General features: G+C 44.7%; 1 protein-coding gene across 1 annotated transcript in view; it reads left to right on the forward strand.

Moving 5' to 3' along the window:
- Positions 1–26,712, forward strand: part of PPM1H (protein phosphatase, Mg2+/Mn2+ dependent 1H) — a 291,919-nt gene that overhangs the window by 115,064 nt on the left and 150,143 nt on the right. The window contains exon 3 of the mRNA XM_052640809.1: positions 19,780–20,124. Within this exon, the coding sequence (XP_052496769.1) occupies positions 19,780–20,124 (345 nt within the window). The remainder of the gene's footprint in view (positions 1–19,779; positions 20,125–26,712) is intronic.

Genomic DNA, 26,712 nt, shown 5'->3' on the forward strand with positions numbered 1-26,712 from the left:
TCGTTTCTCCTAGGTCCTGGTGAGCACAAGGCTTTGTTCGTGCCCTTCAAGAGTCTGTTCCCCCAGGCCTGTGGAACTTCTATAATCAAATCCCACTGGCCTTCAAAGTCAAGTCCCCTGGGGATTCTCAGTCCTATTGCTGGATCCCCAAGTTGGGGAGTCTGCTGTGGGCCCTAGAAATTTTGCAAGAGTTGGGAGAACTTCTTTGGTATCATTGTTCTCCAGTTTGTGGGTTGTCTACTCAATGGCTCTATAGTGGCACGAATGGAGACCTCCTCCAAGAGGTTATGCCACATGCCGTGCCTCCCAGGTCTGCTGAAGCCAGAGCCCCTGGCCCCGTGGCAAGTCACTGCTGAGCCTGGCCTCCACAGGAGACACTCAAAGGCAGGTCTGGCCCTGTCTCTTCTGGGGGTCATTGCTCCTTTCCCTGGGTCTTGGTATGCACAAGCTTGTCTCTGCCCTCTAAGTGTCTCTGATGGGGCTGAGGTTTGATTCTAAACATGATTTCACCCCTCCTGCCGTCTCGTTGGGGCTTCTCCTTGCCCTTGGATGGGGGGTATGTTTTTTGGGTGGGATCCAACATTCTCCTGTTGGCGGTTGTTCAGCAGCTAGTTGCAATTTTGATGTTCTCACAGGAGAAGATGAGTGCACATCCTTCTACTGCACCATCTTGCCAATATTTTCTGAAAGGTGTTAAGACGTCTTTATTTATTGTACTGATTGCCACCTGCCAGTGAAGACAGCTTTTCCAAGAGCTTTTGTTTTTCAGTTCCTTAGTCATTCTAGGAATGAGATAAAGAGAGGAAGGTAGCAGATGACTTCTCTGCAGAGGGAGAGAGAGTTCACTCTTGAGGGTATCATATAACCTTAGTATTAAGGTAAGAAGCCCCCGCCCTTATGTAAGATGTGTGGCCATAAGCAGGACAGTTTCCCCTCACATCTGACTGCCTGTTTTGGAGCCAGTCGTTTTGGGTTTAAGACGAGACCTGTGGGCACGTGCATTCTAAGTCTTCTTTCCTTCAGAGCCTCCTTATGTCGTTTAATTTAGTCAAAACACATCCAAGTATGTGGTTTCGGTGTCTGTTAGTTCAGTGTCTAATTACAATAACAGGAGATGGCTATGTCCACATCATGGCCAAGTTCATCAGCAGGGGAGAGGAAAGCTGATTATCTTTCTCAGCAGACGATGGGGCAGCACTGTGGGAATTCCAGGCAAATAGGATCAAACTGGGGATGGGGAGAGATAGGAAGGAAATGAAAAGGGCTATTTCAGCTTTCTGGAATGAAGATTTGTTGTTCTTTTCATCTGTTTTCTGTGAGAAGCCCTCGGTCACCCCCCAGAGCATTAAGTGAAGGTTTCCCATGGTTCCACAGAGGCAGCGTTTCTGGGGCATTCGGCCACATTTGGCAGTCTGCTTCCTGCAACAATGTCAGCTATAAAAAACAACAGGAGCAGCCTTTGGTTTCTGTCATTGGGTTTATTACTCTAAAATTTCCCTCGCAATTAAGGTCTTTGTTCTGAGTGTGTCAAGAAAAACACAACCTTTCCATTTATCTACTTAGATTTTTTCTTTCAAAGCAAGAGTGCCATGGTTTCTCTGAAAAGTCTTATCTCTTGGTTCCAGGGATTAGGATTCCTGCCCAGTGATTAAGAAGAATGACTTTCCAACCAGGATGTTCAGACCAATGTCAGTTAGAATAACTTGACAGTTTCCTTCTCAGTGGGTGTGGGTTTACTCTGAAGACCAGCTAGGAGCCAAGAACGCGACTCAAACTTGGTTCCACAGTAGATTTTCCCACTGTGGTGAATCTTAAGGCTAAAGGGAAATAAACGGTGCTGAAATGGAAATTTCTCCTTGTTTCACTTGTAATCTGATTTCCCCAGAGCTTTAGATTATTGGCAAGAGCAATAAGCTCTTGAGATTTTCTTCTTATTTTTGTTAAAACCCAGCATTCAGCATTCATATGCCAGACACAACACTGATCGTAGTGCTTTGCCAATTTTGGCTTTGCCGATATTAATTCCTTTAACCTCATAATAACACGTAAGTCTGTAGTATTCTTATCTTTACTTTACTGATGGGGAAACCAAGGCACAGAGCTGGATGGTGTGGAGCTTGGATGTGGCCCAGGCAGTCTGGCTTCCAAGGCTATACTCACTGGTCACATGACGCCGCTTTATCCATTGTCGTTGCCTAATCTCTCAGTTGTGTCCAGCTTTTTGGGACCCTTTGGACTGTAGCCCACCAGGGTCCATGGGATTTCCCAGGAAAGAATACTGGAGTGGGTTGCCATTTCCTTCTCTAGGGGAGCTTCCCATGCCAGGATCAAACCTGTGTCTCCTGCATTGTCAGGAGGATTCTTTTCCACTGAGTCACCGGGGAAGCCATTCATCCCTTAGCAGCTGGGAAATGTGGCGGAAAAGTCTTTCAGTCTTTCGAAAAGTCTGAAATGAAAGAAGAACAACTCCTACTGTTAATATGTATAATTTCAATATAATTTGATGCCAAACTTTTTCTCATTTCCATGTGATTTCTCTTTTGAATTAAGAGTTATTTATCAGTCTCCCACATCAACTCTGAAACTGGGTAACGGCTCTCACTGACTCGGGTGAAGAACAGAATGAAAATGAAATTGTTCATCATCTTTTTGTCCTTATAGTCCACTTTTTTCTTGCTAAATTATAGAAGACCATTGTTTGATTGAAACCACAATGAACAGAAAAGCCTCTCATTGCACACTGATGAGTATCTGAGTTTTAATCCCAGCTCTGCCACTCAATAGTTTTTTGTCTTGTGATGCCTCAGTTTCCTCATCTGCAAATTGGGGATGATAATTTCTACCTCATAAGGTTATCAGAATTAAATGAGTTAAAAATATGAAAAGTGCTTAGAATAGTGCCTGGTATGTAGTAAATGCTCAATTAATATTATCTGTTGTTATTCTAACAGTGGAGTTTGCAGCCACAATTCAATATTATTTCACATTACTTATGTTCCTATTGTAAACTAAGGAAAAGTTTTTGATGTATAAAATAATAGTGTGAGAACATTCTTGAGGTAATTTTTATATCTAGAATAAACCATAACATGACTTAGCCAAAACTGTCACTAACTGTCTTCTTCTTCTGTCTCTCAGAAATTAATATTTATTTAATAGTGTTTTGACATGCTATGTTAGTTTCCCAGTCATGTCTGAATCTTTGCGACCCCATGGACTGTAGCCCACCCGGCTCCTCTGTCCATAGTATTCTCCAGGCAAGAATACTGGAGTGGGTTGCCATTCCCTTCTCCAGGAGATCTTCTGGACCCAGGGATTGAACCTGGGTCTCCTGCATTGCAGGCAGATTCTTTACCGTCTGAGCCATTTAAGAACATTCCTGAGCTAATTTTTGAGTCTAGAATAAACCATAAGACAACTTAGCCAAAGCTATCACTTTCTACTTGTTGTCTCTACTCTTGTCTCAGAAATTCATATTTATTTAATAGCATTTTGACATATGGAACTAAATTGCCATTTAAAAACAAAAACCAAACAACTTATCCTACACTCACTCTCTCATAAAGTGGAAGATTTGAACCAAAGAAAATCTGTGTTTTGTATCGTCAGATCCTGAGAAGGAAGCCATACTCTTTTACATATATGAGAATAAGGGATCTTTCCCAGTGGGGAACAAAATATCTGCGTAATTTAGTCAGAGAACTAGGTTAAGAACAAACAGACTATGCTGTGTGGGCATGATTCCAAGTGGACAGCAGTAGAACGTGGGCCCTTGGAAGGACTTGTCACGAAGTTCTTGAAATTTTCCCACATCTCAGCTTCATCATCGGCTGATATATTCTTCTTCCTCTTATTGCGTTGCTGGCAATCAGATGAAGAACTGGAGATTGAAAGCCCTGTAGATGAAATGCCTGAAACAGATCCTCCAGTTCTGCCTCCTCCTCCTCCTCTAATTCTGCATTATCATCCTTGAAACTTGGCCAGAAACTTGGGTGGAAATCAAGCCATACGATAGTAGGGATCAGAAGAGCAGGTCGGCTCTCTGTTTCCCCGGTGGAAAGTAAGTAGTCCCTCTTCTTTGGCAAGAAAGGAGGGAGGCAAGTGCATCCCACACTCATACTGTGCCTTTTGTGGGTTTTTTTTTTTTCTTTTTAATTTTTATTTATTTGTTTCTGCCTCTGCTTTGCACAGGTTTTCCCTTGTTGCCGTGAGCAGGGGCTGCTCTTGGTTTTGGTGCACAGGCTGCTGATTGCAGTGGCTACTCTTGGTTTTGGTGCACAGGCTCTGGGTGCACGGGCTCAGTAGTTGTGGTGCATGGGCTTAGTCGCTCTGTGTCACGTGCGATCTTCTGGGACCAGGTATTGAACCAGTATCCCTTGCATTGCAAGGGAGATTCTTAACCACTGGACCACCAGGGAAGCCCCATGGATACATTCTGTTTGGAACAATCTTATACATATTGAAAGGTCCAAGGGACCCTTCCCAGGTAAAACTTACTAAGTTCTGGAAAATAGGAAAAAGAAAATAAGCATTGTGCATAGAAAGCAGTTTCTATAACTTTAGAGGAAGGAAGATGTCACATTGGGCCTACTTTAGTGAAATTCTAAAAGAGAAATAGTGAGCTTTAAACTCCCAATTTTTTACCTTCTGGAATATGCCTTTGTCTTGTTGCAGGTGTATTCCCAAAAAGGAGGTGAGCGCGCACATGTGTTTGTGTGTGTTGTAGATTACATAGAAGACTATCTTTATTTTTTTGTAAATGAAATAACTTAGAATGCAACTGGGAAACTACTTATAAGTTACTCTTTTGAGACATGAGTGATGGCTGCCAGTTTAATTGTGTGGCAAGTTAAGAAAGGGCTCCATGTTTTCCTTCAAGTGGAGTGAATTTTAACTCATGTTGCTGCTGCTGCTGCTACTAGGTCATATCAGTCGTGTCTGACTCTTCGTGACCCCATGGACTGCAGCCCACCAGGCTCCTCCGCCCATGGGATTTTCCAGGCAAGAGTACTGGAGTGGGGTGCCATTGCCTTCTCTGTTAATTCTTGTTAGTCTGAAGCAAAAGCAGGGTAAATGCTTGATAAAATAGAATATTAGTAATTTTGAGGTTCATGATATCAAGGGCATGTTACTCTAAACTTGAAGGCTTTGGTGTTCCAGGTGTAGAACTTTGTATGATGAGCTGATTGCCCAGTGACATTTTTTTGATGGCACCAGAGAGTAACACCGGGCCACTGCCAAGAAGTTACAGCAGTCAACCAATGGCCTGGCACATGTATGCAATTACTAATAAGCAACAAACAAAGTAAAATAGTGCTGCATTGTTAAAGGCTACAGAGTCGCAAAAGCTAGGGAGATTAATTACACAAATTTGTGTGTTTCGGAAAAATAAGATTCTGTTATTTGGAATGGGTTCAGTCCTGGTGTTACCATTGACCAAGTAGAGCCACTTGACTGCCTGTGCCCTGCTGAAATCATTGGTAAAATGGGACACTAATGCCCGTTTTATGGTGGTGTTGTGGAGATCCATCACAGTAGGTACTCAGCAGGTATCCTTTGAACCTAGACTTTCCATGGGGGAAGTGACTTAGGAAGAATGGAAGTGACAGAGATTGCATGGAGGATGGCCACAAGCATCCCATCAGCAGGGGGTGCTGGAGTGCACAGCTTGGTCTCCTGGATGAGAGAGTCCTTATTACTCCCTACCTGCTCGCTGTCTCCCTAGGTTATTCAACAGTGAGTATAAGTAATTTCACTGAGTTCCCTACATAGGAACTTTCAAGTTGCAAACCTTCAAAGATGAGAATGTGTGTTCCATCAACATCAGACGTCAGTGACATTGCAGCTTGCCCTCCATCTCCTATTGCTGAAGATCCTTCAGCTCTATCATTTCCCACCTCTTCACCCTCCTCCAGTCAGTAACCCTTCCTGCCTATTCACCTGATGCCAGCCCCTGAATGCCAGCTGTTGTACTGTACTACTGTAATTTTCAAGGTAATGTACTGTAAGATTTTAAATTTTTCTTTGTTTTTTGTGTTTGTTTTTTATGTATTATATGTGTGAAAGTATTATAAACCTATTAGAGAACAGTACTATATAGCCCATTGTGTTAGCTGGGTACCTAGGCTAACGTTGGACTTATGAACAAATTGGACTTAAGGAAAGCACTTGTGAAACAGAACTCACTTGCATGTAGGGGACTTGCTGTACTGTTACTTCTAGCTTTATTGCTCCTCCTACCTGCTGGACAAGATTCTATACATTTTATTTATTACTTAAAAAAATTATACTGTGTAGTTAACTTTTCTTCCTTTGGGTATACAGTCATGAATTTGAATATCTGCGTGGATTCGTGGACTCACCAGCACAGTCAGGATACAACAGTTTCATTGCTACAGATTATTACTTCCTATTTTATCTCTATATACTTGTACCCTTTCCCCTTCTCCCATAATCCACTGTCTGCACATTTAATGCATATTATCCACTCGTGACACCAGGCATGTCTCTTTTCTAACATGCCTATAGTCATCTCTTCATATTCTGCTTTGCTATTTAAGATATTCTTTTCCTTTTTAATAATAACGACAGTTGTCTCTTATTTATTAATTTATTTTGGTCGCACCTTGGGGTGTGCAAGATCTCTGACCAGGGATGGAACCCATGTCACCTGCCGTGAAAGTGTGGAGTCTTAACCACTGGACCGCCAGGGAATTCCCCCATGATAATCTTGTTCCCTGCCACATCCCAGTGTCCAGCTCAAGCCTGACACGTAGAAGAGGGACCAAGACAAGTATAAAACGAGTGAATCCTTATTCTCGGAGTCCTAGTTTCTTCTATTCTTTAAATAAGGAGACAGTTGAGAGAAGTTGAGAAATGTGCCCAAGACCACACAGTAGTGAATTCCAGAACCCAGGTTTGATCTTAAAGCCTGTGTTCTTTCTGTGCTAAGACATATCACGACAAGTAGGATTTGTATGTTTGTGTTAACTCATTTGGAAGTGAGGATATTTAAATATCCAATGTTTAAAATACCCATGGTGTGTTGGTGTGTAGACATCAGTGACAAAGTTACACTTGGACTGTTAGATAATGTGAAATCTGAAACCCAGTTTATTTGCCACATAAACTCAAAACCTTATTCTCTGCGCTAATGCCCAGCTTCCTTCTAACCACAGGAGGGCTGGATGGTGCCTTTGGCTGTGGGCAGCTGGAGCATGGGGCGGGCTGGGGTGAGGATGTTGAATGCAGCTGTGCCCTTTCTTTCCCTGCTTTGGTACCTTTGCTGGAACCAAGCAGGTGGAGAACACAGCTCTCCAACCCCCCATGCACATTCAAAGGAAAAGGCAATAGCGGATTATGCCTCTCAACAGGGCACAGAGCTGAAGAAAGTCTGTGGGTTTTAATAGCTCAGCTCTCCAGTAAGAGGAATCCGGTTTAGTTAGTTTTTATTTTTCTTTTTTTCTTTTTTTAAAGATTAAATACCTGAGCTTAGAATTTTGGGTATGTTTCAAACTGGTCCCATAAGGACTATAAGGCCTGGCAAATCAAGTACAGCCAGAGAAGGCAGTGTCCCATCCCTTTGATTTTTCAACATGGAGCACCTTTGAGATGCTAAAGGCCCTGGGTCTAGGTTGCTTATTTGCAGGACACACCTAGCCCCAGAGAGCTGAGAGGTCATAAAATTAAGTAAGTCAACTCTGATCCTGAAGTAGATTAGGTTTATTCTGTTGGTTTTACCAGTATGAAGTATCTTACATAAAATTCTTATTTCTTAAACTGCTATATTGCTTTAAAAAAAACAAAAACAAAAACTTCCCTTTCTCTCTTCATTTCTTTGTATATTTAGTCATTATTAAGCATCTGTTCTATACCAAGCACCCCCCGGAATGCCATAGTGAATGAGATACACGTGAGTCTCTGAGGATGCTGATATAGGCACGTCAGGCAATTCCACATCAGTGGGATAAACACTTCCGTAGGGGATGTGCAGAGACTGCGGTAGTCCAGGTGGGCTTGGTGGGAAGGAGATGTTTCCACTGAAAGCTGAAGGATTAATCGTTCTTCAAGCAAATGGCAAAAGAAGAGTGTTTTAGGGTAGAATAAAAACATGACATTTATGGTCCTAGTGGTGACAAGGGAGTTAGAAGAGAAGGGGCAAGAGTATTCACAATCACTGGCAAGGAGCAAGAGAGGAGTGGCAGCCAGATGATGCAGGGCCAACTGGCTGCGTGAGCATCCAGAAGACCAAAAGGTATTTCAAGGGCAGTAGGGAGTCACTGAAGATTCTCTGCAGTGAGGGAATGCAGGTGTATTTGCAATGAAGTCACAGATTTGAGATGCTTTGAAAAGTACTGTGTTCATATAACTCGGTCTCTCCCGTGGATTCACAGCTCCTCCCCACCCGGACCCCTGAAGTCGATGCGGTGCCTCAGTGCTGCTGTGACATTGAGGTGTTCACTCCTCAAGGTTCTCAGATCCGATTGTGCCTCACACCACGCACTCTTACCGACAGCAGCCAATGGCATCGCTCTGAGTAAAGAGGTTGAGGGAGAAGGTGTTTCAGAGTAAATGTGTGGCATATCCTGTTTGATCATGCTTGTTTCAAAAGTAGATTTTAGATTCCACATATATGTGTTAATATGTGATATTTGTTTTCTCTTTCTGACTTACTTTACTCTGTAGGGCAGACTCTAGGTCCATCCACATCTCAAGTGACCTATTTTTGTTCCTTTTTAAGGCTGAGTAATATTCCATTGTATATATGTATCCCATCTTCTTTATCCATTCCTCTTGTCAGTGGAGTCTAGGTTGCTTCCGTGTCCTGGCTGTTGTAAATAGTGCTGCAGGGAACATTGGGGTGCATGTGTCCTTTTGAATTAGGGTTTTCTCAGAGTATATGCCCAGCAGCTGGATTGCTGGGTCCTATGACCGTTCTGTGTTTAGTTTTCTAAGGAACCTTCATACTGTTCTCCATAGGGGCTGTATCAATTTACATTTCTACCAACAGTGCAAGAGGGTTCCCTTTCCTCCACACCCTCTCCAACATTTATGTGGAATCTAGAAAAATGGTCCAGATGAACCTGTTTGCAAGGTAGGGATAGAGACGCAGACAGAGAAAGAGCATGTGGACATGGTGGGGAAGGGGAGGGTGGGACCGACTGGGAGATTAGGGTGGACCTGTATCCCCTGCAGAAGGCAATGGCAACCCACTCCAGTGTTCTTGCCTGGAAAATCCCATGGGTGGAGGAGCCTGGCAGGCTACAGTCCATGGGGTCGCAAGAAGTCAGACGTGACTGAGCACCGTCACTTCTTCTGTGTACACTGCCATGTGTGAAACAGATAGCTAGTGGGAGCTGCTGAGTAGCACAGGGAGCTCAGCTCAGTGCTCTGTGGTGACCTAGGTGAGTGGCATGGCAAGGGGCAGTGGGGAAGCCCAAGAGAGAGGGGATATATGTACACATATAGCTGATTCACTTCATTGTACAGCAGAAACTAACACTGTAAAGCAATTATACTCCAATTTCTTAAAAAAGTGGATTTTAATTCTCTGATTAGGCCTTATTTCTGATAAGCCCTTGTCCCCATCTCAAACACTCTATAGCCCACTCTAGCCTCATGTTGGTCCTTGAAATGTCCCATGAAGTCTCCTGTCCTGGCCCAGTGATGCCTCCCAGACCTAGGCCCTATTTGCCATAGGACAGACCTCTAGGAGCCCCTTGAATTCTGAAGCTTCCTTCTTGCAGTGCACCTGCAGAATTTCTCAGGACCAGAGGCATCTCATCACTCCTTATGTCCCAAGGCAGCGAACTGGGGCTCCTGGTCTGCCTTCCTAGGCTCCAGAATCTCACCCCAACCTGAACCTAGCCCACAAGGTTGGCATGAATCAGGCCACTGTCCACACGGGCCTCCATATAACCATACACACACACACACACACACACACACACACACACACACTTCTTTTCATCTGCATTGCTTATTAGCTGCTCCCTTTTCCCAGAATATTCTTTCCTTCAATCCAGAATTGCTCAAGCAGGTGGACAGTGAATGCTGCAGGGGTAGGTACAGGGAGCGGTAGGAACTTGCAGGAAGAGGTGACAGTTAAATTGAGTACCAGAGAGGTTGGGGGAACCCGACGGGGAGGGGCAGTAGTGGTTTGTGATGAGCTGCAAGCACTGTAGTTCTGCATGGGTGGGATTTGAAGGAAGAGATGGAAGGTAGAGAGAGAATCAGAGGCTGGATCAGGGACTGCAAATCAGGGTGTCACAGCCTGGAGTCAGCCTGCAGGGCAGGTTGTTGGGCTGGTATAAGACATTAATCAGATTGTGTGTTTTAGAAAAACTCAGGTTGCAGAGTGGAGAAGTGAATTCAAGAGCCAGGTATCCATCAGGGCAGGCTTTCCATCCAGGTCCAGGCGGAGCATGGGCTGGGGGTGTTCAGCCTCACGTGGGGGCTGATGGTTTAGAGGTGGACTCTGTTGCCAGCCTCATCACTTAATATGTGGTGACCTGGAGGGGTTGTCCTCTCTGTCCTTCCTTCTCCTCCTGTAAAATGGGGGTGGTAACCATACCCTATCCTAGGATTGTAGTAGGCCTAAATGAGCTAATATTTGTAAAGTATTTGCAATATTGCCTGTTAAATGATGGGGAGGGTGCTCTAACTAGCTGTGTCTGTGCCTTTGTGGTCTTTTAGTCTCTTAACAGCTGAGCTGGCACCTGAGCGCATGGTGAGAGCCTGCTTTGTGGTTCTCTCCCCATGTAGTATTAATATATCACTCACCATTGAAGTTCCTGCCATGGAAGGACACTGAAGATTTTGAAATCTCTTGATGGGTTTGTTTTTATCTAGTTCAGAGGCTTTCATATTTTTATTTTAAATAGTCAAATTCTTTTGTCCAAAATCTTTTGCAAGACCCTGGTGTTTATAACTGATAAAACCATTCCACTCTGGTTGGTGTAATAGATGAAGAGACGCATCACTTCAACACTCACTTACCTTCCTCTCTCCTAAGGCACCTCTTCAGAACCAAGGAACACAGTTTGGACACCACTGGTCTGATCTGTTTAGGGAGATGTAAGTGACTCATCTGAAGTTGTACAGTGAACCAGTGGCAGATTTGGACTACAATGGGGGTCTCCTGATGGCTTACCAATTCTCTTTTCATTAAAGCAGGGGTTCTCAACTGTGGCTGCTCATTAACATCCCCTGGGGAGCTTTTAAAAAGATAAAAGGTGGGTCCCCACCTTCAGAGACACTGCTTAATGGGTGTGGGCTTGGCTCCTGCATGGGCCAGTGCTGGATTTAGTCAACCTGCACTTTGTCCGGGACCTCCCCAGTGGCTCAGCGATAAAGAATCCGCCTGCAGTGCAGGAGACACAGGAGACTTGGGTTCAACCCGTGGGTCAGGAAGATCCCCTGGAGCAGGACATGGCAACCCACTCCAGTATTCTTGCCTGGAGAATCCCATGGACAGAGGAGCCTTGCGGGCTATAGTCCATGGGGCTGCGAAGAGTCAGACATGATTAAAGCAACTTAGCGTGTACAAGCATGCATACTTTTTTTGTGGAAAGAAACTTTCTTTGTGGGAAAATTATGTGTTACAAGTTTTAGCTGTGAAAATTATTAATTGCCTTTTAAAAATTTGCTGTACTAGTCTTTAGAGCGCCACTATGCAGAGGTGTTCTCAAAAAGAAAATGTTGAGCCCCACGTCAGAGGGCCCCCAACCCAAGCCTCTTCATGACTGTTAAAAAATTCCCCAGATATTTTGTCAGCCGGTGGTGGTTTTGGTAGCTGCAGAATGCTCTGCCTTGTTGAAGGAAACGGTTGGATTACTTGTCAGAAAAATTTCAGAGTTGCTGATTTAAAATGTCATGGCATTCCACGGCAGTGTGGCTTGTTATCTCACGGGGTTTGATCTTCTTTGGTTCAAATTATGACTCTGGAAACATGAGGAAGTTTGGTGTTGTAGGATCTGTGCCTGGACACTGACATGATGGCTCCTCTCCCATCCCTACGCTGCCCCTGCTGCAGCTTCCTCAGAGACCTTGGCTGGGGTTTCAGTGAATCGGGTGTAGGACTGTGTGAGTGGGTTTCACCCAGGTGGCCTTTGGGGAATTCGATGCATTGAGCAAGAAATCCTTTCCTTTTGCCACTTTTCCCCAGTCATGGGGATGCATTAATAATATGGCAACATGTACTTTACTAATGCAGCAAGTAACAAGAGCTCGCAATGGGTTGATAATCATTGCATGGTAGTGATGAGCATAAACAATAATTCAAGCTGTGTGGAAGGACAGTGCTATTTCTGTTGGTGAGCAAGTCACAGATACTGCTAATACTGCTGTGCTTAGTTGTCTTACATTCATCATAGAGGGAGGTGTCCGTTTACAGAGGTATGTGAAAATAAAGATGGATTCACGGACTCCCTGAAGTCTTTCCACAGATGCCTTGAATGAAGAACCATTTCCTGGGGGTCCGGGCTTATTCTAAGTGGATATCCACGTCTACCTACTTCAGATTCTTTTCTGTGCTTTTGCCTTACTTACGTGTGCGCCTCCATTCTACCATGCTGCCACAAGTCCCAGGATACTACATATACACCCATCCTTCTTCATGTGCCCAGCTCTTGTTGCAGAATCTCAAAACCATGACTCATTGAAATGTCTTGAAACCCACGTGACAGCTTGTCCAGGGCCTGTGCAGCATTTCCTAGCCAGACATCCAGGGCCCAGGCTCCTTCTGACTTCCTGCCCTCCCACCCTGGGCTGCTTTCCAGGTGGTGCTAGTGGTAAAATGCCTGCTAATGCAGGAGACATAAGAGACACAAGTTCAATCCCTGGGTCAGGAAGATCCCCTAGAGCAGGAAATGGCAACCCAGACTGGTATTCTTGCCTGGAAAATCCCATGGACAGAGGAGCCTGGCTGACTACAGTCCATGGGGTTACAAAGAGTTGGAAAAGACTGCACGAAATATATCTGTCTCAACCCTGGGCTGCAGCTTTTAGCCTTTTTGGCAAGAGGTAGTTATGCTACCTCCAGGTGTCATTTCTGTGACTTAGGCAGGAAGAATGGAGGAGGATAAAGGATAAAAGACCAGGCCCATTGAGTTGCCTTTTTTGTCAAGAAAACCCTAGCTTTCCTAGAAGTTCTAACTAGGATACTTCCTCTTGTAGCTCATTGGCCCAAGTGAGGCCAAGTAACCATACAGAGCTGTGGTATTGAATGGTTTGCCTTGGAAACGAACAGAGATCATTGTGTCGATTGCATCCAAGTACTGCATTTTGGACTCTTGTTCACTATGATGGCTACTCCATTTCTTCTGAGGGACTCCTGCCCACAGTAGTAGATATAATGGTCATCTGAGTCCCCCATGCAAGGGGGTCTGAGATGTGAGTATTTTTAGCGGACGTGTTGCTGTCCCAGTCAGACTCAGTAGTGAGGAGAAAAAGAGAAGAGACCCTAGATGAGCATCTATCAGAATCAGCCCTATTACCTGAGCCTCCTGTTTGCCATATTACCTCTCGATCCATTCAAGTTCTACTTGTCCTGTCTTCAAGACCACCTCTCCTCCACTTCTGTAGCCCACACTGGTCTATGCTGCTTAAACGTTGAACTTGGAGAGATAGCAGGGGCATCAGAGTCTTCTAGGGAAGTCCCCCACTCCTCATTTTGGTGAAGAACTGAAGCCCAGAAAATGGCTTATCTACGATCATATTGTAATGGTAATGATAACACACACACCCGCACACATGCACACACGCTTGCTCGCTCCAGACGTGTTAGTTGACGTAGCTTGTTAGCAACTTGACATAAATTACCATTTAATCTCCCCGATACTTCTCTGCAGTATGGTAGCTATCGCCTGCCTTTTAGTTACCAGGAAACCATGGCACAGAGGTGCTAAGTAACAAGGATGTCCAGCTCCAGAGTGACCCTGCCAGGGCCCAGTGCCTGCACTGCCTGCCTCTCCTCGCTCTGCCTCCTTCTCAGCTGATGGGTGTTGAAGATGCCACGGGATCCAGACCTTCTCGTCCTTAGGCTATTGTTTTTGCACTTAATTTTCCTCTGAGTTAGTGTGCTTATTCCTTCATTTAAGGTGCTTCTAGTCATTCATAAGTGTTTCCTCTTACCTGGATTTAACTGAGTGTATGAAAAGGCGAAAAGATAGGACACTGAAAGATAAATTCCCCAGGTCGGTAGGTGCCCCATATGCTACTGGAGATCAGTGGAGAAATAACTCCAGAAAGAATGAAGGGATGGAGCCAAAGCAAAAACAACACCCAGTTGTGAATGGGACTGGTGACAGAAGCAAGGTTCGATGCTGTAAAGAGCAATATTGCATAGGAACCTGGAATGTTAGGTCCATGAATCAAGGCAAATTGGAAGTGGTCAAACAGGAGATGACAAGAGTGAACATCAACATTCTAGGAATCAGCGAACTGAGATGGACTGGAATGGGTGAATTTAACTCAGATGACCATTATATCTACTACTGTGGGCAGGAATCCCTCAGAAGAAATGGAGTAGCCATCATAGTGAACAAGAGTCCAAAATGCAGTACTTTGAGGCCATCTGAAAAATGACACAATGATCTCTGTTCGTTTCCAAGGCAAACCATTCAATACCACAGTAATCCAAGTCTATGCCCTGACCAGTAACACTGAAGAAGCTGAAGCTGAACAGGTCTATGAAGACCTACAAAATCTTCTAGAACTAACACCCCCAAAAAATGTCCTTTTCATTATAGGGGACTGGAATGCAAAAGTAGGAAGTCAAGAAACACCTGAAGGAACAGGCAAATTTGGCCTTGGAGTACAGAATGAAGCAGGGCAAAGGCTAATAGAGTTCTGCCAAGAGAACGCACTGGTCATAGCAAACACCCTCTTCCATCAACACAAGAGAAGATGCTACACATGGACATCAACAGATGGTCAACACCGAAATCAGATTGATTATATTCTTTGCAGCCAAAGATGGAGAAGCTCTATACAGTCAACAAAAACAAGTCCAGGAGCTGACTGTGGCTCAGATCATGAACTCCTTATTGCCAAATTCAGACTGAAATTGAAGAAAGTAGAGAAAACCGCTAGACCATTCAAGTATGACCTAAATCAGATCCCTTATGATTATACAGTGGAAGTGATAAATAGACTTAAGGGACTAGATCTGATAGACAGGGTGAACTATGGATGGAGGTTAGTGACATTGTACAGGAGACAGGAATCAAGACCATCTCTAAGAAAAAGAAATGCAAAAAAGCAAAATGGCTGTCTGATGAGGCCTTACAAATAGCTGTGAAAAGAAGGGAAGCAAAAAGCAAAGGAGAAAAGGAAAGATATACCCATTTGAATGCAGAGTTCCAAAAGAATAGCAAGGAGAGATAAGAAAGCGTTCCTCAGTTATCAATGCAAAGAAATAGAGGAAAACAATAGAATGGGAAAGACTAGAGATCTCTTCAAGAAAATTAGAGATATCAGGGGAACATTTCATGCAAATATGGGCTCGATAAAGGACAGAAATGGTATGGACCTAACAGAAGCAGAAGATATTAAGAAGAGGTAGCGAGAATACACAGAAGAACTGTACAAAAAAGATCTTCACGACCCAGATAATGACAATGCTGTGATCACTCACCTAGTGCCAGACATCCTGGAATGTGAAATCAAGTGGGCCTTAGGAGGCATCACTAGGAACAAAGCTAGTGGAGGTGATGGAATTCCAGTTGAGCTGTTTCATATCATGAAAGATGATGCTGTCAAAGTGCTGCACTCAGTATGCCAGCAAACTTGGAAAACTCAGCAGTGGCTACAGGACTGGAAAAAGTCAGTTTTCATTCCAATCCTAAAGAAAGGCAATGCCAAAGAATGCTCAAACTACCGCACATTTGCACTCATCTCACACGCTAGTAAAGTAATGCTCAAAATTCTCCAAGCCAGGCTTCAGCAATACATGAACCGTGAACTTCCAGATGTTCAAGCTGGTTTTAGAAAAGGCAGAGGAACCAGAGATCAAATGGCCAACATCTGCTAGATCATTAAAAAAGCAAGAGAGTTCCAGAAAAACATCTATTTCTGCTTTATTGACTATGCCAAAGCCTTTGACTGAGTGGATCACAATAAACTGTGGAAAATTCTGAGAGAGATGGGAATACCAGACCACCTGTCCTGCCTCTTGAGAAACCCATATGCAGGTCAGGAAGCAACAGTTAGAACTGGACATGAAATAACAGACTGGTTCCAAATAGAAAAAGGAGTCCATCAAGGCTGTGTATTGTCACCCTGCTTATTTAACTTATATGCAGAGTACATCATGAGAAACGCTGGGCTGGAGGAAGCACAAGCTGGAATCAAAATTGCCGGGAGAAGTGTCAATCACCTCAGATATGCAGAGGACACCACCCTTATGGCAGAAAGTGAAGAAGAACTAAAGAGCCTCTTGATGAAAGTGAAAAAGGGGAGTTAAAAAGTTGGCTTAAAGGTCAACATTCAGAAAACGAAGATCATGGCATCTGGTCCCATCACTTCATGGCAAATAGATGGGGAAACAGTGGAAACCGTGGCTGACTTTATTTTTTGGGGCTCCAAAATCACTGCAGATGGTGATTGCAGCCATGAAATTAAAAGACGCTTACTCCTTGGAAGAAAAGTTATGACCAACAGAGATAGCATATTCAAAAGCAGAGACATTACTTTGCTGACAAAGGTCCATCTAATCAAGGCTTTGGTTTTTCCAATGGTCATGTATGGATGTGAGAGTTGGACTATAAAGAAAGCTGAGCGCCGAAGAATTGATGCTTTTGAACCGTGGTGTTGGAGAGGACTCTTGCGAGTCCCTCGGACTGCAAGGAGATCCAACCAGTCCACCCTAAAGGAGATCAGCCCTGGGTGTTCATTTGAAGGACTGATGTTGAAGCTGAAACTCCAGTACTTTGGCCACCTGATGCGAAGAGCTGACTCATTTGAAAAGACCGTGATGCTGGGAAAGATTGAGGGCAGGAGGAGAAGGGGACAACAGAGGATGAGATGGTTGGATGGCATCACCGACTCAATGGACATGGGTTTGGGTCGACTCTGGGAGTTGGTGATGGACAGGGAGGCCTGGCGTGCTGCGGTTAATGGGGTTGCAAAGAGTCGGACACGACTGAGCGACTGAACTGATGTCCTAACTGGCATTCTCACTTTCACCCTTTCTCCTCTCCTAATCCTCACAGCATAGCTTAAATGATGTTTTAAAAATATAAATCAGTTTTCTAACTCCCACCTCAACCAGTGGTTTTCTGTTACTCTTAAGCTAAAGCCATCACATGTTCTGGATCGTTTGTGTATTGCGGAGGGACTGCGTGGTCCAGCTGTCCTCTCCGATCTCATGTCCTCTCCTTCCTTTCCTGCCTTCTCCCCTGTTCAGTCACATGGCCACGTTCAGTCTCCTCTTCCTCATCACACAGCTCGACCACAGAGCTTTTGTACCTGCTGTTGCTGCCACCTGGCGTTCTCTCCTCTCCCCTCCTTACCTTGTAGATTTCCATTGGCTGTTCAGCCTGGTGCTTATGTCCTCAGGAAGCGTCCTCCAATATGCCCCTCTGCAGGCTGGTCTCACAGTGCCAAGAATCTCTCCTTGTCACCCTCATTAGAATTATGACTTTGCATTTATCTGTGTGACTATTTGATCAGTGTCTCTCTCTCCCCTGGATTCTTGAGATCAGATTATGATTGATATCTCTTTCATCTAGTTTTTCATCCCTACTGCCCCACTTTGTGTGCCTGTCACAGAAAGATTGCTCAGTAAATATTTGTTGACCTCCCCAAAAAAATTATCTCTAAGCATCTAGCACAGAATTGAGTAAAAACAAAGATTTAAAGGGCACAAGTAGAGTAGTGGTGTATGTCATTCTTCTACATAGTATCTTCCAGCATCATTCTAAGATGGACCCAAAACGGTGGTTACTAGGGACTGGAGGGTAGGGGGATAGGAGAGATGATAGTAAATAAGTCCTAGAGATCTAATGCACAGTATAGTGAACACAGACAACAATATTGTATTATAATAATGAAACATGCTAGGAGATTAGAACTTAATAATTCCAACCACAAAGAAGAAATATGTGCCGTGATAGAGATGTTAAATATTGGCTATGATGCCAACTATATCACAATATATAAATGTATCAAACCAGTTGTACACCTTAAATTCATACAATGTTATAGGGCAACTATATTTCAATTAAAAAAAATAAGATAGACCAAAAGAACTTTATATAATGGTTTCAATGAACAAAAGGAATTCAGTATTTATTGCTGCAGTGTAGACAAACCTAGTTGCCAGAAGTGGATGTAACATGTACCGTACCTATTTAATCTCAGCGTTTAATATCTTACTACTCTAGATACATCATAATTGAACACCTTTTTTTCCCCCCGTAGCTGAGATCTTAGGCATATATGATTCAAACATGGGTTTTTAAAAGGGCTCATCCTGAAACAGTCTCAAAATCAACCAGCAGGTGCCAGATCCATGGCAGATGAGGGAACATGGGCTGCATGTGGCTTCAGGGTAGGAAGAGGAAGCCAAGATGCTGAGTGACAGCTGGGAAACCGAGGGAAGCGGGACACGTGAAGAGGAGATCTTAATTGTCTGCATCTTGTGAAGGTTTGACTAGATGGGGTGTTCAAGGGAAAAACATGTTCTAAAAATTCAGGATGTAGACCTAGGCAGATGGGGCAATTATCTGAGCATGTAAAAGCCCTATTGTGGGGGAGGAAGCGAGACTACTACCCTGAAGCATCTGTAAAAAGGGCCTAATTTCCTCTAAAGAGACAGACATAGAAAACAGACTTAGGAACGCAGTGGTGGGGGGAGGGGAAAGGGGGAGGGTGGAAGGGAGGGAGAGAAGGAGAGGGTAGGATGTATGGAGAGAGTAACATCGAAATATATATATTACCATATGTAAAGTAGATAGCCAATGGGAATTTGCTGTGTGACTGAGGAAACTCAAACCAGGGCTCTGTGACAACCTAGCGGAGTGGGATGGGGAGGGAGGGGCAGGGAGGTTCAAGAGAGAGGGGACATAGGTATGTATACCTCTGGCTGATTCATGTTGATGTTTGGCAGAAACCAGCACAGTACTGTAAAGCAATTATCCTTCAATTAAATATAAATAAACAATTATAAATTTTTTTAAAAAAGACTATGTATCTGACCTGCTCTGGGGTTGCAGCAGAAGGGAGATGAGAAATTAGCTGTCACAACTGTTAAGACACTGTTTATATGTAGTTTTACCTCTCACTTCTACACATCAGTTTTCTTTTAATATTTATTTTTGCTTATTTGACTGTGCCAAGTCTTAGTTGCCACATGAAGGATCTAGTTCCCTGACCAGGGATCAAACTCAGGCCTGCCACCTTGGGAGCAGAGTGTTAGCCCAGGGACCATCAGGGAAGTCCTTACACGTCAAACTAAAGTAGATCTCACGCCAGCGGAGAGGGTGATGCCTTGAGATCTTGCCCTTGGTGGACAGGCAGGGACCACTTATCTCCGGGGGCGGCGCGGGGGTGGGTGGGGTGGGGCGGGAGGTGAGGCGGGCGGTGGTGGCGCGGGCATACCGGAGCAGCAGGGATGCACCTGGGTACACATCCCTGAGTGTCTTGCCCTCCCCCCAACCCCCGCCCTCGTTTGCAGACAGACCACGGGTGGATGCGCTGAGCCCCAGAGGGGTCGCCCTCAGCCTGGGGCAGTGGCCGCCGCGGTTCTCACGCTTCCTTGTCGCCCTCTCCCCGCAGGAATCAGAAGGCGTTTCCTGCCACTACTGGTCGCTGTTTGATGGTCACGCGGGGTCCGGGGCGGCCGTGGTGGCGTCCCGCCTGCTGCAGCACCACATCACGGAGCAGCTGCAGGACATCGTGGAGATCCTGAAGAACTCGGCCGTGCTGCCGCCCGCCTGCCTGGGCGAGGAGCCGGACCACACGCCCTCCAGCAGCCGGACTCTGACCCGCGCGGCCTCGCTCCGCGGAGGGGTGGGCGCCCCGGGCTCCCCCAGCACCCCGCCCACGCGCTTCTTCACCGAGAAGAAGATCCCGCACGAGTGCCTGGTTATCGGGGCTCTTGAAAGCGCATTCAAGGAAATGGTGGGTATGCCCCAGGACTCCCGGGCGGCGGGGGCCGGGGCGGTCACTTAACCCACATCTTTGTTTCTTTCAAGTCCCCTGGAAGGGCATGTCTCTGACCTGCCTATTCCTCTGCCTGGTGCCCCCTCCGACTTCTCCCTGGCACAGCAGGGCTTCCATTCTCAAAAGAGTTCTAGCATCCTGTGCTGTGGAAAATGTAAAAGAGGATGAAAGAGGGATAGTGCCGAGGTGATAGGCTTATTAAATGAATACCTTATTGCTTCTCTCTCTGCCAGCTCTTACAATTACCAGCTGGTACCATGGCACTTAATTGAATCTGAGCAAGGGTGCCGTCTGTATGACACCTGTGTGTGAGTTCCAGGTGTTTGGGGAAACAGAACTTTGAGAAAAGTGCTCAGAAGTACCTTTCCTGTTCAGATCCGGTCTGAGAACATGATTGGCAGTGTGGTTCCCATTGCTTAAAGCAAGGAGGGGCCAATACCTAAGAATTATTTGATTTACGTGGGAATGTGGATTTATTTGTCGGTACATTTAAATTGGAACATGTGTGGCCAAGAGATTCAGCCTCCTTCCTGAGAGCACAGGAGCTGCCCTTACAGTGCCCCCTGCTGCCCTTCTGCCCTGAGAGGCACACAGATGGTCTCTTCTGTACCACCCCTTTCCCTCTTGAGCTAACTTTATACAGTGGCACTTATTTGAGTTCCAAAGATTTTCTCTCCTGAGCAACATCCTGCGTGCAGATTCAATAAGAGATACGTAAAGATGTTCTAAGGACTGGAGTAGGGTGAGTGGGCGATAATAATGCCCTTAAAACCTGGAGATTAAGAAGTAAGGACAATGGATGTCCCTGGTGGTCTAGTGGTTAAGATTTCACCTTCCAGTGCAGGGAGCATGGGTTGGATCCCTGGTCAGGGAGCTGAGATCCCACATGCTGCACCGCCAAAAGGATTGAAACATAAAAACAACGAAAAAAATCAAAACATAAAAACAAAAGGCAATATTGTAACACATTTAATAAAGACTTTAAAAATGATCCACATCAAAAAATCTTTAAAAGAAAAAAAAACCAAGGACAACGGACTTCCCTGGTGGTCCAGTGGTTAAGACTCTGCGGTTTCACTGCAGAAGGTATGAGTTTGATCCCTGATTAGGGAAAAACCACAGGCCGTGTAGTGTGGCCAAAAGGAAAAAAAAAATAATGACAAGCTCTTAAAGCAAGACCTGCAGAACTGAATGGACACACTGTACGCATTCCAGGATCTCAGGATGTTAGGTTGAGTGCTAATGAGAAGAGAAAAGTGAATAACATTAAACAGCATCCTCTCATCTGCTTTGTTTACAAAGCAAAACTTGTTCCTATATTCATGCCTGTAATTTGTACACTCTCTTCTCTTCAACTCATTTCTTCTTTGATCCCAGCATTTCTCTCCATGTCACATACCCTTTGAATAGCAGGTAGCTTAAAATGCACCTCCATCTCAGGAGTATTTGGTAGCCTTCAAGTCCAAGGAAAACACCAGGAGCCTGGATAAGATTATTTAGGAAAAAAAGAATTAAGGTAGTAATATTGACTGCTACTCAGGCTTGGTATAAAATCTCTATCAGGGAAGCTCTGATGTGATAGCTGTTTCTAAATGCGATTGCTCAAAAAGCTAAATATTTAGTTGAGGTAAAAATCTGACAATAGACTGTGCCCGTATGGAAGGAAAATTCCTCTTATATGTGAAAAGCAGGAACAATTTTGGGATTTTTGTTGGTGCTGTGGGGTATTTTTTACTCGGAATTGCTGTATTCTCAACTTTATCCACTAGAGGCCGATGTCACATTGAGTCAGGCCTCCACACTGATCTCACACTGTTTCTGCCAGTTAACGGCTCAGGGTTCCTAGCAACTACTGTTGGAGAGTCTCATTCAAAAAAATACTAAGAACCTTATTCTGGGTCTGTTTGTTTGTTTTTAATTTTTAAAAACTTTTCACTAGCTAATTCACAACCAGAAATTTTTCTTGCACATTTAACTGCCAACAAAAAGATCATTTCACTTTCCTGTGTAATTTATTCAATCCATAAATATTTGTTGAAAGCTACCTGTAAGCCAGGTCTCACTGGGAAAAGAGGATTGAAGAAATTAGGCAAAGGTGGCTGTTAAACAGATAAAATATAAATGGGAAGGGCCTCGAGAGGAAAAATGCATGGTGAGTAGGAATCTGATGAAGAAATGAAGGAAGGGTTCCCTGGAGAAGTCCTCCTGGGGGAGTGGGGGCTGGAAGAGAATGGCCCAGAGAACCAGGGGCTGGGAGGAATGTTCTGGGCAGAGGAAAGCATTTGTGTGAAAAGCCACGTCAGAGAAACAACCCAGATGGGCTGGAAGCAGCAAGCTGATATCCACCGTGGTTGTTATTCTGGCACTAAATCGTGTCCGACTTTTTGCAAACCTGTGGACTGACTGCGGCACACCAGGCTTCCCTGTCCTTCACCATCTCCCAGAGTTTGCCCAAACTCATGTCCATTGAATCAGTGATGCCATCCAACCATCTCATCCTCTGTCACCCCCTTCTCCTCCTGCCCTCAGTCTTTCCCAGCATCAGGATCTTTTCCAGTGAGTTGGCTCTTTGCATCAGGTGGCCAAAATATTGGAGCTTCAGCTTCAGGATCAGTCTTTCCAATGAACATTCAGCATTGATTTCCTTTAGGATTGACTGGTTTGACTTCCTTGTTGTCCAAGGGACTCTCAATAGCACCACAGTTGAGAAGCATCAATTCTTTGGCACTCAGCCTTCTTTATGGTCCAACTCTCATATCCATACATGACTGTTGGAAGAACAATAACCTCTACCAGATGGAGCTTTGTTGGCAAAGTGATGTCTCTGCTTTTTAGTACACTGTCTAGGTTTTTCATAGCTTTTCTTCCAAGGAGCAAGCGTGTTTTCATTTCATGGCTGCAGTCACCATCTGCAGTGATTTTTGAGCCCAAGAAAATAAAGTCTGTCTCTACAGTTAGATGACAGATTTCAAGAGTAGGGATGCTGTTAGGTGACTTGGAGAGGCCGTCTGTAACCAGCCTGTGGATGACTCACTGCACCACAGAATGAATCTGAGGCTTTATGCCATATCTGTTCTTTTCTAATCCACCCTAACTTGTAGCTTCCTCTTCACACTTAGGTTTTCCCTGGATTGTCTGTCTAGCCCCCAGCGTGCCAGAGGCCTACCTGGGCTTTGCTCCATGTGCTTGGCCTTATTAAGTGAGAACACTCATTATTCCTTGCTTCTCCTGGTTCTTGGCAGGGTGGCTGAAGTCCCACTCGGCTGGGGGCTGAGCCAACAGATGCCTCTTGGCCCGGAATAGTTATTAACACTGTCCCCTTTTACTCTGCAAAGTGTCCCTGTCTGGATGATGTTTTTATGTTTACCCTAATTATAGAGAGATGCTCTAGTTTTCCCTTTGCTTCATCAGGGACTTGAGGAAAAATCTACTCTGGTGTCATAGAAATGTGCCTGGCTTAACCATTAAGTAGCCTGGGTTGAGCTGCAGAGCTCACAACACAGAAGTGTATTCTAACTTTAATGTCCTGGAAGGCCACTGCCAACTCATAAAAAGTATTTTTCCTTTCCTCCTTCCTTCAATATTAGGTTTATGAGAGAGTGGGTGTTTGAAGGTAAAATTTGTTTTTTAATAATGTGTAGGGTGCTCCTTTGTTGACCTGCTTTTGGTGGTTTCTCCTCAGGCCTTTGCGGGGAGGAGCAGGTTTGGAATTGCCTCAGTTCAGTTCAGTCGCTCAGTCGTGTCCGACTCTTTGCGACCCCATGAATCGCAGCACGCCAGGCCTCCCTGTCCATCACCATCTCCTGGAGTTCACTCAGACTCACGTCCATCGAGTCCGTGATACCATCCAGCCATCTCATCCTGGGTCGTCCCCTTCTCCTCCTGCCCCCAATCCCTCCCAGCATCAGAGTCTTTTCCAATGAGTCAACTCTTCGCATGAGGTGGCCAAAGTACTGGAGCTTCAGCTTTAGCATCATTCCTTCCAAAGAAATCCCAGGGTTGATCTCCTTCAGAATGGACTGGTTGGATCTCCTTGCAGTCCAAGGGACCCTCAAGAGTCTTCTCCAACACCACAGTTCAAACACATCAATTCTTTGGCACTCAGCCTTCTTCACAGTCCAAATCTCACATCCATACATGACCACAGGAAAAACCATAGCCTTGACTAGACGGACCTTAGTCGGCAAAGTAATGTCTCTGCTTTTGAATATACTATCTAGGTTGGTCATAACTTTTCTTCCAAAGAGTAAGCGTCTTTTAATTTCATGGCTGCAGTCACCATCTGCAGTGATTTTGGAGCCCCAAAAAATAAAGTCTGACACTGTTTCTACTGTTTCCCCATCTATTTCCCATGAAGTGATGGGACCAGATGCCATGATCTTCGTTTTCTGAATGTTGACCTTTAAGCCAACTTTTTCACTCTCCACTTTCACTTTCATCAAGAGGCTTTTTAGCTCCTCTTCACTTTCTGCCATAAGGGTGGTGTCATCTGCATATCTGAGGTCATTGATATTTCTCCCGGCAATCTTGATTCCAGCTTGTGCTTCTTCCAGTCCGGCATTTCTCATGATGTTCTCTGCATAGAAGTTAAATAAGCAGGGTGACAATATACAGCCTTGAGGTACTCCTTTTCCTATTTGGAACCAGTCTGTTGTTCCATGTCCAGTTCTAACTGTTGCTTCCTGACCTGCATACCGATTTCTCAAGAGGCAGGACAGGTGGTCTGGTATTCCCATCTCTTTCAGAATTTTCCACAGTTTATTGTGATCCACACAGTCAAAGGCTTTGGCATAGTCAATAAAGCAGAAATAGATGTTTTTCTGGAACTCTCTTCCTATTTCCATGATCCAGCGGATGTTGGCAATTTGATCTCTGGTTCCTCTGCCTTTTCTAAAACCAGCTTGAACATCAGGGAGTTCACGGATTGCTGAAGTCTGGCTTGGAGAATTTTGAGCATTACTTTACTAGCATGTGAGATGAGTGCAATTGTGTGGTAATTTGAGCATTCCCTAGCCATTCTTAATTTTTTTTTTTCCCTTCCAACAGCCAGCTAGCTTTCTAGCTTTCCTGTTGCTAGGTTCTCTTTAGGTTTTGCAGGTTTTCTGCCCTTCTGATCTTCTGTAACAGGAAAACTCACTGTTGAATAAGATTCAGTCACTTCAGCTCTCTTGCTTCCTCTTGCACTTTTCATCCCCGCAAATCCCCCACGCCCAGCACCAAAGCCTCAAACTTGCTGTTCTGATGACATCTTTGTAGCCACCCCTCTTGAGATTCAGAATGTAACTTATCTTTAAAGGCCAAGCTTGCCTTTGAGGTTTTGCTTTATTTATGACAGTTGAGGGAAGTAGAATCTGAAATCTGTCTTGTCTCCTTCTTTCTCCTCATCTCCTACCAGTTCCCTTCTCAATCACTGATATTTATTTAGCTTATATTTTATAACCAGCATTCTTCTAGACACCAAGGGCATCTAGAAGTGAAAGATTTGATTTTATATCTGGGAGCGTTTGTAGTCACATTAGATGAACATAGAGATATACAGCATTTCGTTTAATACTCTGTGACATCAAATGAAAAGTTGATATCTGTCTGAAGGAGAGGATCAGTTAAAAAGAGTCAGAAACACCAGGCCAGAATATATAGTATTCACCTCTAGGAAAAAGCGAGTGCTCATCAGAAAATGTAAACTAACAGAACTTGGTGGGGGATGCTGTGGACACGGGGAGACGTTCAGCAAAGCTGTTGTTCAGTCGCTCAGTCGTGTCTGACTCTTTGTGACCCCATGGACTGCAGCCCTCAGGCCTCCCAGTCCATCACTATCTCCTGGAGTTTGCTCAGACTCATGCCCGTTGAGTCAATGATGCCATCCAACCATCTCAAGGGGAGATGATAAATTTCATCAAATACTGTAAGCTTCTTTGAAGGTTTCCTTTCCTCTTTGATCCTGGGCTTGCCTAGCACAGTTCATGGCTTGTGAGAAGGTGACCTCTGACTACAGGCCTCTGATCCATGCTGCCAGAGGTGGGTTTCCCCTGCGCCCCCTCCCCATTGTATCTCATCTCGGATCTCTCTTCGGAGTGAGAAGGCTGGTCCTCCTGTGTCCACCATGGAAAATGAACCCTCACTTCCCGAAGGACCAGAACCTTAGGGACTTCTTGACTGACTTCATTTCTGCTTTCCATCACCATTTTATAACAATGCCTACTGCCCCAGCTACGTTTTGTCACTTATTATGTAGGTGGTAGCCTGATCCAGGATGACAGGTATGAAGAAGATAAGTGTCTTCTAAGTCTTGATGTCAGTGTCCTTCTTTCTTCCACAGCCTCCAGAAACAGGGGAGTCAGCATTTCAGACTCATGCAAGAAGTCATTTCCGTTGTTGGTATGGTTGCGGGAGACCTCCTAGGAACCAGAAACAAGGCAATAGTGATGACCTTTTTACCTACAGGAACTGAATTCTGAACACAAGGAGGAAGATCTCAAAATTCTGTCCTATTTCATTTTCAGTGTGGCTGTAGATTCCTTGCCACAGTGCAGAGTTTTTTGGAGG

The sequence above is a fragment of the Budorcas taxicolor genome, chromosome 5 (assembly GCF_023091745.1).
Source record: "Budorcas taxicolor isolate Tak-1 chromosome 5, Takin1.1, whole genome shotgun sequence".
Taxonomy (NCBI): domain Eukaryota; kingdom Metazoa; phylum Chordata; class Mammalia; order Artiodactyla; family Bovidae; genus Budorcas; species Budorcas taxicolor.